The 18072-nt window shown below is 42.1% G+C and overlaps 1 protein-coding gene across 8 annotated transcripts in view; it reads right to left on the bottom strand.

The window, feature by feature from the left end:
* JMJD1C (jumonji domain containing 1C) overlaps window positions 1–18072 on the bottom strand; it is a 155934-nt gene that overhangs the window by 27792 nt on the left and 110070 nt on the right. For 5 of the 8 annotated variants that reach the window (XM_064662341.1, XM_064662345.1, XM_064662347.1 and 2 more), the window contains 5 exons: window positions 10575–10680; window positions 5682–5806; window positions 4307–4450; window positions 3996–4188; window positions 2241–3913 (listed from right to left, as the gene is read on the bottom strand). In XM_064662341.1, coding sequence (XP_064518411.1) covers window positions 2241–3913; window positions 3996–4188; window positions 4307–4450; window positions 5682–5806; window positions 10575–10680 — 2241 coding nt within the window. Of the gene's footprint in view, window positions 1–2240; window positions 3914–3995; window positions 4189–4306; window positions 4451–5681; window positions 5807–10574; window positions 10681–18072 lie in introns of those variants that run through there. The other 3 variants (XM_064662344.1, XM_064662342.1, XM_064662348.1) reach the window with 3 other exon arrangements.

Below are 18072 nucleotides of genomic sequence, written 5' to 3'. Positions count from 1 at the left end.
TTGTGCTCTGTACCTAAATACTCCAAAGGTGGGCAAAACCAACCTCCTTGTTTACACAGACACGCTACTAAGTCTTAATTTATGAAACTGTTTTTTAATCTACTACTTTCTTAAGGTTCTGTTTTCTTTCTTCTCTGGAACTTGTGTAACAGCCTGCAGGAAAGACCAAGAGCAGCTCTCTGTCTCTCCCCTTTCCCTGCCTCCTCTGCTTAGGAGAAGTGCGTGCAGCAGTGTGGAAAAGTAGGGCACCCCGTTCAAGCTGGGGACAAGCCAAGAAGGGGGACTGAGACAAGAGTGAGCAGCGCTTTCACGTGCACCCCGAAGCCTCTCGGTGCTGCTCCATCCCCACCTTCTTCTCCTCACCAGTCCATCCCCCTCCTTCTCCCCAGGCTTGGCAACTCCCAGTTGGGAACCGCTGCAGCAGAAGGGGAGCCAAGAGCTCTCATGACACACACACAGAGCACAGGATAGATCTGCAGGTGCTACGACTTTGAAGTTCTGATTTCTGTATTTTTGAATATTTAAGCAACCGCTTGGTTTTGTGCGAACAGTTTTAGTGCGCACGTTTCCTGGGCCAGGAGTTCCCACGCTGTGGTGTTCCCACGAACAGCCTGTAAGCTGCATTAAGGTATTATGCAAAGAAGGCCTGTCACCTTCTCCCTAGAGGAGCCGGGGAACATCTGCCTGAGCACCAAGCATTGCTCAAACAGCTTTGTGACTCCACCTGCAGCATCTACGGCCTGGCCCAAAGATGGGAGCTGCCACAGCCACCCGTGGACAGGAGGGAAAAGTGGGCTTGGGGCACACTTCCCTCAGCTCACAGACACGGCTCAGCCCTGAGCCAAGGGTGGCTGCTGCTGCTGCTCTTACAGCTGAAACACAGATCCCTTTCTGTGATCATGGCATCCATGCAAACCGACCTCGGAAACGCCCATTCTGGGTTTCTAAGATCTATTTAAAAAAGGCCTCCAGTGCGAAAGCCAGGAGACAAGTCACCACAAGACAATTGCCACATATCAACATAATTAAAAAGCTACGTGCCTCGGTATGCAGGGCTGCATACTTCAGGCAGCCAAAGTGAAAACAACGTCTATCATAAGTTCTTTAAAACGGACTTTAGTATGGGGTGGAGCAGGCAGCAACATGAAAAGATAAATCCACCTATAGTTTTCTCTAAGGCTTTTCTTCTCTGCTGTGTTTGACTTTATCACATTTTAGATCAAACTTACTTCATATTACAAGGCCAACTCAAACTGACTGTTTTGGGAAAGACTGAGCCACAATGGTTTGGCTTTTCTCAAGAATGAGTCTGGGGAAGAATAGCTTTCCCCATGATGAAAAAGAAAAAAGTCTTTATAACCATTCAGGAACTCCAAGCTTTGACACAAAAGCTTACAATTTGGCAGAAGGACCACTGTCAGCAACACGCCTTTTGTGGTCCCTGTGAAAATCTGCCCAAATTAGGCCAAGTTGTAAGCCTCTAAAATCAGCGTGCACATGCTCAGTGGAGATTTGATTGAAGCTGGCAATAAAGCTCTCTGAAGTTTCTGTCTGCACTACACATGCTTCATCTTACACTATTCCTCTGAGGTGCCTGCAATGAGCATGCCATATCCCAAGCCTGCAGGAGCTGAGAAAACTTTTCCTGTAATTGCCACGTCTGCCTGCCAAACCCCACCGCCGCACTGGGCGAGAAGGCTGAAAAACACAAACCATGTCTTCTGAGACTTCAGTGGTTGTACTCAGCAAACAGACAGAGGAATCACCCTGACTTGAATACAGAGGAGTAAAAAACAGATGGGAAGGCAGGGATGTATGTCAACAGGAACAGAAGGGGAGAAAAAGATAAGCTAAGAGAGGGTACACAGATAGGTGTAAAGACAAGAGAAATGGGTGTGAAGTGCAAGAAAGATTTATAAATGCTAGAGTATTTCTCTTCAGAACTTCTGCCTCAATCTTTTGCCATTACTCAGGGAGCATACACAAAATTTCACTATGAAGACAATTGTCCTACCTCTCCTAGTGTTTCACTTACCCAATGGTTTACACAGTTCGAGGTAGCAAATATCTACCCCGTGAACTTGAGTTCCCTGACAATGGTTACTGCTGGAGTTCCATTCCTAGCTCTCTGCCTACTCAAAAAACCCACCATGACAGTACAGTCGGTGTGACACAAACTACCACATCTGGGAGACACCAGGCCCAGCTAACTACATCATTAAGAAAAGATCTCAACTTACCCTTCTCAAGGAAGCCTCTGCGTTAACAGGAGTTTCTGGGTGGACCCATTTGGAGGAGGGCAGACCGAGTCCTGAGTAAGCATGTGTTCCGTTTGGATACTGCCAAATAATTGGATAAAGCCCTAGCTGATTATAGGAAGCAGAAGGATGAGCTTGTCCGAGAAGATGTGGAGACTGGTGTTGTAACATCTGTTGCTGCTGCTGGTGTGCTAATGCCAAATGGCTTAAGCTGCTGGCATGAGCAGTCTCTAGTCGCGGGTGGGCACCCAGCAAGGAGGCAGCAGGCACTCCGGGCAACACTGCGGGGAGCAGATGAGGGTGATGGACGGAATGGTGGGAGGCGCTACTAAGAGGGTGAGTGTTAATAGCGGACAAGGGAGCCTGAGCTGAAGACCCAGCGAGCAGATGGGATGAACCAGTTAATGCAGGATGATGAGCATTTGGATTTAAACAGGTTCGGTGGGATGAGGAATGCAGAGGATAATTATGCTGATGCAAATAAGGTGAAATGTGATTAGTTCCTGTTTCTTGTCCAATCAGAGTGGGGTCCCTGTATACTGTGAAATGTTCATTCTTGTCAATGATAAGAGGACTTTTAGTAGCTTCTAGAGCACTAACTCTAGCTGGAACTGGATGAAAACTAGACCTAGGCAAATCATGATCAGTTTTATTGGCTGACCTTGTTAATCCAGTAGCATGGCTGTTTTGGGAACTAACCTTAGACTTCACAGTATCAGAAGATTGGGTGAATTTAGGCTTAACATCAGGTGACTTTGTTTTAGGATGATCAACTGAAGCACTAGATTTTGACTTCACAGAATCGGGGGCTGGACTTTGTTTACGCAGTTTACTCTCTTCTGCTAGAGAAGCTACATTTAACGAAGACATAAACGAGCCATACTGCACTTTCTCTTTTTCAGAATTTAAGTGTTCATTTACTGGCAACGCTTTTACAACCCCAGGTTGTATCGAATCCGTTTTAACAACACTGTTAACCCAACTTTGATCAGCTTCCTGTTTTCTTGCTTCAAGGAAATTTGCATTTGCAAACTGCTGTTTTAAATCGCTGCTGTGAGATTCTATTTTCTGAACCGTTTGCAAACCAAAGGTACTTGCAGCATTATCCTGGTTCTCCTTTTCAGAGTTGTTTTTATTAGTAACGTCAACAACACATTTTGGAGTAGGAGGTCTGGGTAAAAACTGCTCATTTTTTAACTCTGCAGTATGATGTTTTTCTGCATTACACTCTAGAGCATGTACATCCTTGGCATTCTGCTCATAAGGTGTTGGCTGCTCTCCTGCATGGAGCGAAGATTTTTCCTGCTGATCCAAGACTGATGACTTCAGCCTTTCTGTCTCTTCATGGTTTTTATCCTCCTGTACTTCATCCCAAGGAGACCGTCTATCCGTTAGTGTCTGTTCTACTCCCTCAGTAGGTTGGGATTTTCCTTCTTTCCCATTTATCTTTGAAGTGTTCTTGCTTTTTAACTCATTTTCTGAATTTTGCTCTGAGGATGAATCTGTTAATCTTTTATTCGAAATTTCCGAGTCGCTGCTTTCAGAATAATCTGAGATATTGTCTGTCCGCAGTCTCTTCATATTTAACTTTTTTTCATCCTCTTCAGGTTTTCTTCTTTTGCTAAGAAAGTGTTTATTTTTGGTTTTGGGGTTTTCTGTAAAAGATAAAAACATGTCTATCACATTTTCAGCCTAATACAGTTTTAAGAAGCTCTCCCTCCCTTTCCCTGCTTTTACCTCCACGACCTATATAATCATATCTTTCGTCTTTCATCTTCTCTTCATCAGGCATGCTGCTATCAGAGCCTTTCCTCTTGTTTGGCCGAGTATTCCTCTGTTGCTGGTGCTGGTGAGAATTCTGTTTTGGTGCTGCAGTTTGGGAATTCATTGCTGGTCTGGGACTATTTGCTTGTGCACGTGTATAATGACCCTAAAAATAATTTGTGATTAATGGACTTAAATGCAATGTTAATTAAGTGTCTTTAAACATGTATTTTTAACATTCTCAATATATGAAAATACTTAGGTAAAAAGATAAATGTATCTACATGAACTGTGTTGCTGTTCTGGTTGGAACGAGACCGTCGGCGTGAAGTGATGCCAATATTTTCACCTTTCAACAAAGAGTGAACAACATCATCTAGAAAGGTCATCTGAACCATAGAAGGATCAACATTCTGAGGTTCTAACACCTGGTTTATGAAGAAAAAAAAAAGAGAGAGAGAAAATAACAATCAGCAGATGTTCAGACAATACCCTATCTGTATTTTCTGTATCAGTGTTCACCAGTCTATTTTGTGTGCTAAAGACTAATCAGAGAAAAGCCTACTTAATCCTGACAAGCAGAACTGACATATGACACAACAAAGGCTGGGAACAGTGTCAAACTAAAGCAAATGTGTCTTTACATATCATAGCAAAAATAACTTTTTTTTTTTTAGAGAAAGGACCCCACCACCACTTCTTTCCCTCCCTTCCCTGACCTGCAAATTTGAGATTAAACTGAGTTATTCATAGAATAATACCTAAGTAGCAATTATGATACACAAGCATTTTATAAAATTTATTTCATGTACTACAAATTATATTGCAGAAGCACATTACAGTATTGCTTCCAACAGAAGCAAAACTGCTGCAAGAAGGGAACCAAAATGACCGGAGGCAAAAATTCTAAAGACTAGTGTTACTAGTAAGGAATATCATAAAGCAGGAAATGCTAACCAGATCTTCAAAGAATGTGGTACAAAGTGAAAAAAATAACACTTGGGGAAAATCAATTAGAGAGAATTAAGGGAAAGAATGTATTTCAGTACCAGACTAGTTTTTATTGTCACACACGATTTTGTCAGTCATTTCAAGGCAGATAGGTCATTCCCTACATTACTACTGAGTCATTACTCTCCTGAAGTAGAATTCATTACTGCCACTAAAAACACCAGTATTAATTCTTTTTGCAACATCAAATTCAGAAATAAAACTGAAACCCACCACACTAAATATAAATTAGGGCTGTAGTAAATGCTTAATTCAACAAATGGCTATTTCAATTACTTGGAAAAAGTAATTATTATTACTGCAGCGCTAAAAGATTTCATCATTGGGAAAGAAATTCCCAACAGAACTGACAGGGAAGACCAGTTCTTAAAACCAGATTGCTTCACTTCAAAGCCTTCACTAGTGAAGTAGCAACAGCAGAAGGAATTGTAGACTGGTATTAATCATATCACTGTCCAAGTGCTCAGCTCCAGGGGGGTTTAACCACTGGCCCAGTGCAGTTGTGCCGTAGTTTGAGCGCAGTGACACCCTCACCCTGCTGGAACCAAACAGCTCCGTGGGTTTCTCAGTACCAGTGACAGAAATTAAGACCTCCCAGTGTGCAGTTTGCTTGTAGCTTGTTTTCTGGGTATCCTCTATCAAACTCACCTGGTCATTCATAACAACCATAGTGCGGGTGAAGAGATCATGGTGAGTGATGATGCCAGTGAACCACTGGGTGGCAGAATCCTGTCTGTACACTCTCACCCTATAACCATTTAAGGAGTACGGACCTTTGGAAGAGGAAAAAATAAAAAAAACATTGAGGAATTAAGAAAAAAAAAAGGCATACATGGGTTTTCCTGCCTGGTTTTTTTTTTTTTAAGCTTCACAGCAAACATACAGTGCTCATGGCATGAGGAGCAAACCACAGCCAATTCTGGCACAACACTGCCTGCGGATTTTATTTGATTTAGGAAGACATTTTGAAATGTAAATGGCACATATAAGTATGCTTTAAGGTCAATTCAGCTAACATTTTCAACATACACTTTTCTTCTCTTAACTAAATCTTTCTGCAACCATGATGACACATGATGGGAAAACTCCTGCCTACAAACAGCAACCACAGAAAAGTAATCTGAAAGGCTAGAAAGTGGCAGCAGTGGGTTATACAGAAGCTATTTAACAGGCTAGTCACATGCTCAGCTGGTTTGCTGGCAAAAAGATTTACATCTTGGTGGTTAGGCTCTGCATCTGCCAAGTCTTTCCCATAAGGGACCACAGAGTTTCTCCCCATTACAGCAGGCAGAAAGGCAGCTGAGTGATCCCATGCCTGCTATGGCCACACAGAACACTCAAGCACACACAGTATGAAGACTTCGGCTCCTGTTTTCAGGAACACAAAGACACCTCACACACTTTGCAAAGCTCAGTTTAATTCACTTCCAAAAGCCAACAGGCATGGGGAGACAGTATGATACAGTACCTACTTTGGAGACTGTGTCAAGACACGGAAATTGAGATTCAACAATTTTATTCATGTTCAGTGTCTCAGTTGATCCCTGGGACCCTAAGCTTCGTCACACTTGATGTTTATACAACATTTTGTCTGACCAAGCAACCCTGCCACCAAGTTCAGTTCCAACCGTGTGGGTTTTGCTACTTCTGCAACCAAACCCCAGGCACATAGGAAGGGAAGCAAAACCACTCAGTGACAACCTACAAACAGGCTAACTTAAGTGATTTAAGAGTGCTTAGCTGCTGAACCACACAGGCAAGGCCAGAATTCCCCTGTCTTTCCTAAAGATCATTTTTTCCAAGCCCTGCCTAGTACATTAAGCACGCTCAAACATCTGCAGGAAACAGGCCAGGGACCTCGCAGGTGACAGCTTTCTCTGGTAAAAATCAGCCACCTTCACACAACTGAGTCCAACTCTGCACATGACTGTATGTGACCACAAGGATTGTTTTTAATGTCACATTTCCAAGTGGTCTTAAGGTTTAATTCTGGAACCTTAGCAAGGCCTTCCGAAATACCTTTTGCATGTGATTGTCTAGGTTTTAAAACCAGCTGGGAACAGAAACACCCTTCTCACCACCATCCACATCACTCGTGGTGCAACTGAAACCTCGAGACCTACTGAACCGCCTGAGCCACCGGTGTTAACTCACCCCTGGAGCGTGTCTCCACACACTCAGCTGCACAGACAAGGGTCAGAAATGTGCCAGCACAGGCGCTGCCAATCACACATAGGTATGGGCAGGAAAAAGAGGAAGAATCCACAAGCTTAATGTCTCACATTCCTGGTCTTGGACCAGACGGGGTTCCCGTGGGGACACATTTCCTGATGGCTTCTCTCCAACTCTTACTCCATATGCCCCTGCAAAACGCCTCCAAGCTCAGCTCCCACACTTCTAGCTGCCTGACCCATCCACATTCTCCACATCTTGAACTTTTAATGGCTGTCCCAAAGCTCTGTTTTATTCAGACAGTCCCAGTAAAATTTTGCCTCTGTCTCTGTGCAGATTTGCCATTCCTACTTTCCTATCCCAGCTCCTCCTCTCTTGCATCCTACTGCTAACTGCACAATGATTTTCAGTCTCTTGCATAACCAGAACCAGCCTCTCCCCAGCTTCTTGTCTCGTTTTAGCATTTAAGATTCCAGGCCCTTGGCTTCTAAGTCCTTTCCCAGTCTTCTCAGTTTACAAGCTCCATCCTTCCTTCTCCAACAGCTTCCAGCTTCTCCTACTCCTCTGCACTGACCCAGTGCCAATTTCTTTCCTCTTACTCCTTGTTCTAATCTCTGTCTGTCCTTCATCCCAGCTGTTACCCCATCTATTTTTAAAAGTGACTTTATCTACCTTTTAAAAGCAGAGGGTTGGGGTTTTTTCTTACGTGCTGCTGGAGTGACAGGAAGAAGGAGAAAGATTAAACTGCAGTCACACGCCACAAGCCAGCTCAGCTCCAGCCCAGCCCAGCCACAAGCAGACATTACAGGAAAAGCCTGGCTTTGTTTCCAGTCCCTGGCTGAATCACGCTTAGCTACATATTGTTTGAACAGCCTGTGCAGTATTATGAGGAAATATGTTCAGGGCTGAAGCACGCTCAGTGTTTCGAGAGGATTATTATACACTCAGCCTGAGATTGTAGTGATAATAAATCTAATAGGAAGAAAAAAATCAAACATTTTAATTGTTAAAAATTAAAGACACTTCACTATGTTCCTTGAACTGGTTTTATTTGTCCCAAAAGCTTTCAACCTGGCCAAGTCTGGGAGGAGCCTGGGTTTTTTTTTTAAACAAGGAATACACTACTTTCCTGCCAAAGCTACAATCTCTACTGCAGAGCATGCTGCTGTGACTGCTGCCCAAAGGAAAGGTTACACGGGCCAATTTTTTTACTTTAGTCTCATTCTTGTAAATAATTAGACTGGTTTCAACTAAAATTCTCCCTCCTCAAACTGGCATGTTTCTTTTCAAACATCTGGAATCTGATTTTAATGATTTTATCCAACCCTCCTCTTTCTTCAGATAAACTGCATTTTAACTGTGAGAGTCAATATAGAAAATACTAAGTTATGACATGAAGGTTTCAAGCATGACAGACAAGGAAAAGGCTGGATCCTAAAGATGTTGCAGAGGATAAAGTAAGAGAATATGGTGATAACCTTAACAGATATGTCTAGACAAGGTAGAACTGAAAACGTTGCTTAAATTGCAGGGAACAAGAAAATGGTAATAATGGAGAAGGTGAAGCAAACCACAGAAGAGAAGGAAGGAGAAAAGGAGGATAACACGACTAGGTCACAGCAGCTGGCACTGCCAGAGGGCTGTCTGTAAGCCACTGCAAGGGCTGTGCCAAATGCAAAGCCTCCGTGACCAGGAGCAGATTATGTCCCAGGAGAATGTGACAGCAGTCTCCACTGCCTGACCGCCATCCCTCGGGGCAGAGGTGGTGGCACTGCCAAGGGCCTCGTGGCTGGCACCTCACTGCCCCAGGGAGCTCGTGTCTCCTCAGGTCACATATCACACCAGGGCAGCAAGTGCATTTGAACTGCAGCTTCTCCTGAGATGAGGAAAACTGCTCTGAAGGAACATTTGGATTAGATTCATCTCACCGTCCAAGACACTCTGCATTTGTGCACTTCTAAGCACAGAAACATCTATTTGAGAAATTATATGTATAAAGACAAAAATACAGTTCCTGCAATGATGGGAAGTAAATAAGTTGTGTGGATGGTGGGCTTGCAGTCTCATTTAGATGATAATTTCAATATTGCTGGGGCTTTACTCAAGTATTGATTCTGTACCAGTGTAACAGAGACTTTTATAATTGCCTTATTACTGTTACTCTAATAAAATACAGTAAACAAGCTCAATTTTAGTTTCCATTTCATACAGCCTAATTCGATTTTGCATTACCTCTCAATCCAGTTTTGGCTGCAAATTTCATCAACAGACTATTAACTTGTGTTGCATCTGAGGATATTAAAGTAAAATCTAAAATGACACCAACATACCGACTCACTATCTACATAATTCCACAAGTTGCTTTTTCAGCATCCTTTTTCTGTGGCCCATAAGAATAATCACATCTAGTCAAATTAGAAACTCCACAGAAGGAAAGGCATAGGTTTTTTACTGTAACTTCAATATTAAACTTACCATATTCCTTTGGTCTTCTGATCTTAGCTTTATCAAAGAAACCAGACAGCAAGAAAACCTCAGAACCATCCTCAAATTATCTGATTATTTACTGCTTCCCTCCCAATCTTCATTTATAAAATGACTGCTTAAGCATTTTTGTTCTGAAACTGCTTTACTGTTTGCATGGGGATTTTAGCCCAGACTGCAGAGCTTAGTTTCTGCCTCCCATCCTAGGAATGCCTCTGAAGAGCTGCCTGCATGTCAATGAATATATTGCCAATGCATTTTTATTATCAGCAAGGTGGAACCAAAATAATTTCTTCTAATTCATACTTGTTTTCTTGTAACTTGAATCTACAGTGTCAATATTCTCATATACAGCATTTGCTGCAACCTTCCAGCATTAGACTCGAGTTACAAAATTGTGATCTGAAAGGCACTTTTCAGCCAGGGGGTGAGGGTGTGGGGTGGGGATCTGAAAGTATTCTTCATCTGTGACAGAACTGTGAAGAACTACAAGCACAGACAGGTATCTGAGAAGTTATCACACGTAACAGTAACACTACAGAGCACAGAACAGTTTTAAACATGCCAAAATGTGTGTGGTTGCCATTCATACACACTTATTTTCACAACAAACTTCATAAAATATCTATGTTCAGACTAATGATATTCGGCTTTTGCTGTAAACACTAAAACATCAAACAAGTTAAGAACAGTCTGAAGCAGCCACCAACAAGCTTCTTACATAGTCTTGTTTTCTTGTATTAACAAATACTTCCAAAAAATAACTTCCAAGTTAGAAATATATTCTCCATTATATCACAAATGCTATGGGATGAGTTCCACACAAGTAATGGCCTTTAACTAGCTAACATAGAATATAAATAACACAATTTCCCACATAATTACCTTGCATAAAAATCTCCTGAACCTTTTGTTCCTTTACCCAGGCTTTTACCTCCTCATGTAACTGCGGGTTATCCCTGAGAACTGGGTTTAGACTGTCTACGTCGTCCTAAAGTAGAGATTAAAAAAAGAACCATATGTTATGTTTACTTGTAACATTTTTGTTTATTTTCCTACATGTATTTTTAAAGTACAATATTAAGTAGTTAGACACTAATTTTACTGATTGCCTACAAATCCCTGAGTTATTTTTAGAAAAAACTTAAAAGCATAACATAGTGCTAAAAGTTATTTCATGGAAACATGGTATGTCAGATCCCACATGTGGCCAGACTTGTAAGCTATTAATAGGATCACACTTTCATAAATACTGTCTTACTACAAGCTAAAAATGCCCTCTAAAGACTTCAGTGTTTACAGGTATGCACAAAGAATTGTTTAAATAATGATTAAATTATTTTTAAAAAAAACCTGTTTTCCATATCTGTAAAATTTAACATGGACATATTGAGCATAAGCACAGATACAAACCCCACAAATATAATGCATAAGCTGTATTTTAAGAGAAACAAGCATTCTGAGAGAAACACCATTGCTGATTTTCAAATATGTTGGTCTTTGTTAATTAGGTCACTTCAAATAAGACACACTTTAATTTCTATTATATTCAGTTTCTGGAAAAGATTCTTTTTCACTATTTGGTAGGACATCATCTGGGAAATTAAGACATATTCAGTGGCACTGTCCTCCTAACAAGAAAAAATTAGGCACAGAATCTGGTTCGTATCCTCGCAAGCATGGCTTAAATCACCATCCATCTTTTGACTCCTAGAACACCTATTTCTCTGCTTCAGAACAAACTTGCTATTTTTGTCTTTGAGGCTGTGGCAGAGAAAAAAAGCTGCACCACAGCCTGGAGACTCCTCATGCAGAAGATGGCCTTGGAAATCCGTGAGCGGCAGGAACATTCACTTGTACCAAGAGAACTTCAGACAGCTAAAATAACGAGAGCAATTCTCCACACACAAAATGTAAAATGTTTTATCAGTACTGCAGCTGAGATCAAGCAATTTCTTTCCTTGATCTCCAACAAGTTCCTTGATGTTTCACAATTTATTATGAAGAGCTCCAGCCACAGAATACAGAGATACAAGCAACACCCAGTGAATCGTGCATTGCTGCCAGGCCGCTGCAGTGACACGAAGCAATTTCTCTCTATTCATCTGGATGAGATTATTCTTGCTAACCCACTGATCACAGGATATCTATTTCAAATTTAAAATTCGCTTCCTGACACTTGGGGATTTGCTGTGCTCCATTACGGAGAATGCATCGATGCTTTGGTTGTTAGAGAAAATTACTCTCTCCTTATGCTTTTGCAAAGGATATGGCCTTGGATCCAGAAGAAATGGTCAAGATGACCATTTTAATACATGTAAATTGGAACAAAGTGAAGGGAAGATCAGCGGGACCTCTACCCCAACCAGGTTAAGTATGTTGCTGGCATTACCAGAGGCACACGAGGGTCACAACCAAAATTTATTCAAGGATGACCTCTCCTGAGGCAATCTAAAAGGAGTATTAGCTGTTCTGCCTACTTGTGCAAATCCATTTTTGCACTGATCCTACCTACAGAAGCAACCCCACCACTGGAAAGAGGGGATGATTTGCCAGGGGAACACAATAGACCCTGGGACTGGAGCAGTGGGATGACCATTCATCTGTCCTCCTTCCCATGAACTCTCTTTTCACAGCAGCTGCAAGAGATTCCTGTAATAAAAATTTTCCCTCTCAGATCCACAAGCATTGGACCCAAGTGACAGACCAAGGCACTGCAATACTGAAAACCTGGCTGATTTACAAGTGCAGTTAATATGCAGATCTTGTACACTTTGAATTATTCCTTCAGTCCCATCTAAGAAAATTTGTATCTTCATTTTGAGACTTACACAATTAGGTACCACGAAGTCAAACCTGTTACTCTTAACATTATACTACTTTCAGGAGTTCTTTATGTGAAGTTTTTGAGTCTCTATGTCATCTTAAGCTAATTTTGATTTGTTTCCTGAAGGCAACAGACACTGTTGCTTTTCTTTTTTTAGATTTCACATCCTTCCTAAGCATCTTGGCCTTCTTTGAACTTGACAAAGAAGATACTGGCCCATCCTACGTATAGCACATTTGAACCTTTTTTGCTCTATCTCTGAATTCAGATGCATGACATCAGTACCTTGGCTGAGAGTGCTCCATGTGAACACTTAAAAAAGGAGACTGCAAAGTCCATTTTGTACTTATTTCCTCACTCTTGGTGAAAGATGAGCTCATCTCAAAGATGAGCTACAAAAGGCACAAGTGAGGTCAAAGACCCATTACACAAACCGCATGCAGGTATGACTGGGACTATCAAAGAGAACCCAGAGATTCTAAATGCACACACAATACACATTTAACATCTTAATCATGGGGGGGGGGAAGATACTAATAGAATAAGTTCCTGAAATCTTAAAAATTCTGTTCTTTTCTACACATATATCTAAGAAAAAAAAGTGTGTGTGTGTGTCATGATTTACCTTTTCCATCTTTAATCTTAAATCTGAAAACCAAAACTCAGGAAATTAATTGCATAATGTATTAAATTGTAGGACAGTGGCCTTAAGCACACGATTTCAGCACACACCACAAACTGGCAAAAGCAGGTAGACACAAGCAAGGCTGATGACTTGCCATCTCTTCCATAGTTTAGCACTGAAGACAAGCAGATGACTCTGCAGTGCCCAGTCCTTTTCCTTTCCCTGTGTTTATATTGCTCAAGGAACAATTACTGTCTAGAGTTTTGAACCTTGGCAATTGTGACCTTCAATTTTCCTCTCCTCCTTGGTTGAAGCAGCATGATTGACAGACTAACCCACAGAAGATGTAAATGCCCTGCAGGGTTTTCCTCCAGACTTTTCCTCATCTGAAAATAGTTTTACAAACAGAAGTAAGTACGGTACCCTCTCCTAGACTAGTTTTTCCACAAGCCCTGGAACACCTCCTCCAGAAGGATGTTAATGCTGGTTTGAAATCCTTACGCAAATCAGGATGCAAATCAAAGAAATGGGACTGCTATATTCTTCTTCAAATCTGCAGTAGGAAGCTCTTTATGTACTTCATGTGGCAGTGTCCCCTGCTCCACAAATTACTCCATACAACTGTGGGAAGAAGACAAAGGGCATATCGGCTACAAAGATATGGTTGAGATAATCCCTCCTGCCCCTCTGAAAGACAGTCACATGAAGCAATGTGACTATCAGAAGCTTGCCAATCTATGACAAGTTTTTACATCTTTGCTGCTATTCTTCCTTCTTTCTATATCAAAAGAGGAATTCACTTCTGGCGGACTGGACTTAACGCTTAATTATCCAAAGAACTGGGTCAGCTGCATGTCTCTCTAGGTGATCATTCTCACATGCTGGGGACATGCTTGACTCCAAGGAAGTCCCAAGAAGGAGAGAGAATGAAATTTTCCCAAGTAACAAAGTGATCCTGTGTGTTTTTCTGAATGTATCTGTTCTTTCCTCTGGTGCGAAAGGATACAAAGCAGGTTGAAACTACAGACAGTACCACCACAGGTTAAGATACCACACTGCTCTAACTAGAAAGTAGAAATTTTTGTTCAGAGAAGTATTTTCAGATAGCTTATTCGGACAAAAATAATTTAGCATTCAGAGTCACAGATGAACAAGTGCACATCACTTATAATGCTTCAAAATTCCTTTAAGATCAAACAGGAATTTCAAATACAGTACCCACAGAAAAACAAGACAAAATCCGAATGCATAGAGAATTCTCCCACTCAAGCCCCATCCACAAAAAAATATTGCCCAAGACCCTGAGAGGTATCCCTGGATGAGCTGAACCTGCACATTGCCCAAAGACCATACAAAGTGCCTCTGAAAGGCCCAAACCACCACAAGCTCCTTTTCCATTTTGGGCAGCCAGGCATGACTGTGGTGGGAACGCCTACACATTTCCACAGCTCTCCACCTTCCCCACAAGACTTGAACTACTGAAGCAAGATGTTTTCCTCAGCATTTTAAAATACTTCTCCAAGTCATTCTTCAGAAACTTGAGGGGCAGAAATGAGTTCATGGAGAGATGAAACCCTGGAGCAAAGAGCAACTGGATTGTTTGATTCCAGTAGCTGCTCCCACCTCCAAACACAGCCTGCATGCTGCTTATAGGAGGGTATAGAAACTCTGGTCAGCTGTCAACTCTCCATTTTCAGTGAAGGAGAGGAGGAGAACTGACAGTATGCATTTCAGGTAAACCACTCCAAGAAAAACAGTGGCTTTTGGCAGTAAAAAGGCTTAAATCAGAGCCCTGAAGACTAAGTCTTGACACCTGTCACACACCAGGAACCTGCAAACATTTATTTGGGAAAGCTTCTTCCTTGGAGCTTTCCATGGTGTCTCTGCATTTGGCTTCACACATCAAGGACATCTTTTTAATATCAGTAGGAACTCATTTCAGCTAGTGTTTTACAGAGAAAGACTAAGTAGATTTTGCAGTCCTCACAAAGGTCAACACCACATTAGTCCTCACCATCTGTGGCTTAATTAACTATAGCTTCCTCTGGCTGCTTAGAGGTTTTCTGATAATTTAGGACACGAATTAGATGAAAACTAGTACATAACCAACTTGACAGTCCTGTTTACAATGTTTACACAGTATGCAAATGGAAATGAGCATTTTGTTAGTACTTTAATGGTAGAGGGACCACATTTAAATTCAAACTGTGCAAATGAAAATCTCAAGAGATCAAAGTGTCAGAAGCCTGAACCTTCAGTGCTGTTGTTTCGTAACTGAGTATTGGTTTCTATAAAACGAGCCCCCCAATCCTTTTTTTCCTTTTTGCACCAAATCATTTTTACAACTGCATGGAGCTTCAGAAATTAAATTTCAAAACTTCAGTGTGAAAAACAAGGTACAAGATAAGTCGACACCTCCCTACCGCCTGTCACAACAGTCTTCAGAGAGCAGTGGTAGCAAAAAGCACTTTTTAAAATCTACACTGCTGAGAATTCATACTAGTCCTCTAATGCCATTTTTAGAAGATGATTTTCTCCCATAAAAAAGATTAAATGTCATACCCATACCCAGCCTCAAATACATCCATACCAATTTTTACCCCTCATCTGAAAGAAGGTTGGTACAATTCTTTCCTTCTTTTCAGTTCTTCATAACCAGCAAAATTCCTTTATTTTTCTTCCTATCTCTCACTGATTGTGTCACCTGACATATGTGATTATATCACTGATCTGTAATCTCTTTTACTGATTATAATTTTTAACAAACCTTCCATCTTAATATTGTTCTGCTTGACATCAGAGTGAGCAGGGAAAAAACCCAGGCAAACCAGAAGTGACACAAAATGCAGACAGGCCGAACACCGAAGATATTAACAAGAACATCACCTATGAATTGGTAGCATTCCTCTGCCATGCTACCAGGCTTTTTTTCCAGTGGCAGAAGATGAAAATCTAACTAAAACACAGAAAAACTGGCAGCAACTGTCACCCCTGAGGGTATCACCAGGCAGGCACTGCTGCTGCCACACAGACCACACCAAAACTTACAGCGAAATAATCGAATTTAGATGAGTCTAAACACAGATCTTCTGTTGCTTGCCCCATTTCTAGACACACAAGCACACACAACCCCCTGGTAAACAGTATATTCCTTATTCCCTTCTGACAAGTGAAAGGCTACCCCAGCTGCCACGCTGCTGCAGCTGGTGGGCAGGAGGTCAGAGAGGCCCCGGAGGCTGCAGGGCCGTGCTGTGCCGCACAGCCACACCAGGAATGTCTTTCAGAGGGAACAGCTCCGGGGACACATCGACCTGACCCTCCGCGTGGCCCTGCAACCAGGGTTGCCTCCCTCCGGCTCCAGGCTCCTCACCGAGGGCAATGCCAGCCACCAACACCGAGGCCAGAAAGCCAGAAAGGCTAGAAAGTTTTTTGGGGAGATCGTAACTTCCCAGTTTACCTTAAACGGCTTTGTCTGAGCTGAGAGAAGAGGCTTAGGCTTACCAGGCGACGCCAGCGCTTTCTATGTAAACCCAACCCACACTTGACCTATTTTCTGCTGTTCTGAGCGCACAGTCACAATTTACCTCATTCAAACCCGGCAGCTGCTGGGCTACATCTGAACTAGTTAAGTCAAGCTTGAAGGCACAGCCCTGACCCCTAAACCAGCAGCAAAGTCGAGGCGAGGTCAGCGCTGCTCACACGTGCGCGCGGGCACGGCTGGGCAGTGACGCTCACCCTGGGTGTGGGGCCAGGCCACGGAACCCAGGGAGCTAATCCCCAATCCCCACCCAACCAGGGGCTCCGCAGCCACTGCTCCAAGGACAAGTGTTTACAGATACTTCGCACCACGAACGGTCAAGATTCAGGCTTATTTTCAGTGTGTGATGGCAACAACTATGTTTCTGTAAGAAGTTAAAACCACGAGGGAAAAAAGATGAGGACTACAAATTTAGTAATTTTCCAACTGTCAGTAAACTTAATATCTCTCAGGAAAAGATATCAACAATTTTTCTGCTGCTCCCCACTCTTCCCTATGCCTAATACTTCTCCCCACACACTCCTACCCCCTTCCTCATTTCGCCTGGTCAACAATTAAAGAGTTGACACTGATTTTAAAATTTTAATTATCAGGTCTGAGAATTATGGGATCAGGATCTGCATACATTTCTCCAAGTCATGATTTCAGGCTTGAAGATGCCTCATTGCACCAATTAGTTCAGTTCTGGAAGAGTAACTCCCACCTCAAGAATACCAGAAAATTTCTATTAAAAATACGGAAGATTATCCTATGGAAAGATATACCGAAATTAGAACATAAACATACAGGAAAAAATCTGACTCTTAGTCTAATATTCTCCCTGATTTTAACTCGCAAACTCAAAAAATAACATAGATATTTGCCTTCCTATGAAACTATCAGTGTCTCAGGTGAAATGGGCATGCTGTAAAACTTGCATTTAACAAGTCAGTTATTCTTGTGTCTGTAGATGAGAATCTGGTATGGGAAGGTAGCGGGGAAATCAGAGCAGCACACAGGATGAACACGCAGCAGGGAAGCAAGCAACAAGCAATGGATAAACAAAACCAAACCTGGGCTGGGCAGGTATTGTCACAAAACAGCCTAGAAACTGCTCTAGTGACATCTACAATAATTTTGCACTTGAAAATAGAGATTAAAAAAACAGATGACCCTTATGCTCATGGGTTATGTTACTCTCTCTGTAAGCAGCTGGGACAACCTGGGTCAGAAAAGCAAACTTTCCCCCAGTGCCAGATACCTTTTAGCATCTCACCTAAAGACTTCCCCAAACGAGTGGCTCCCATCCACAAAGCTGGTGGGGCTGTCAGCCTCCATCCAGAGCACTGTGCTGACTGACTGCACTACTCACCAGATAACGAATAAAGGTCAAGTCAACAGCACTACCCCATGT

Source organism: Pseudopipra pipra, chromosome 8 (genome assembly GCF_036250125.1).
Source record: "Pseudopipra pipra isolate bDixPip1 chromosome 8, bDixPip1.hap1, whole genome shotgun sequence".
Taxonomy (NCBI): Eukaryota; Metazoa; Chordata; class Aves; order Passeriformes; family Pipridae; genus Pseudopipra; species Pseudopipra pipra.
This window is presented reverse-complemented; position numbering and strand designations above follow the sequence as displayed.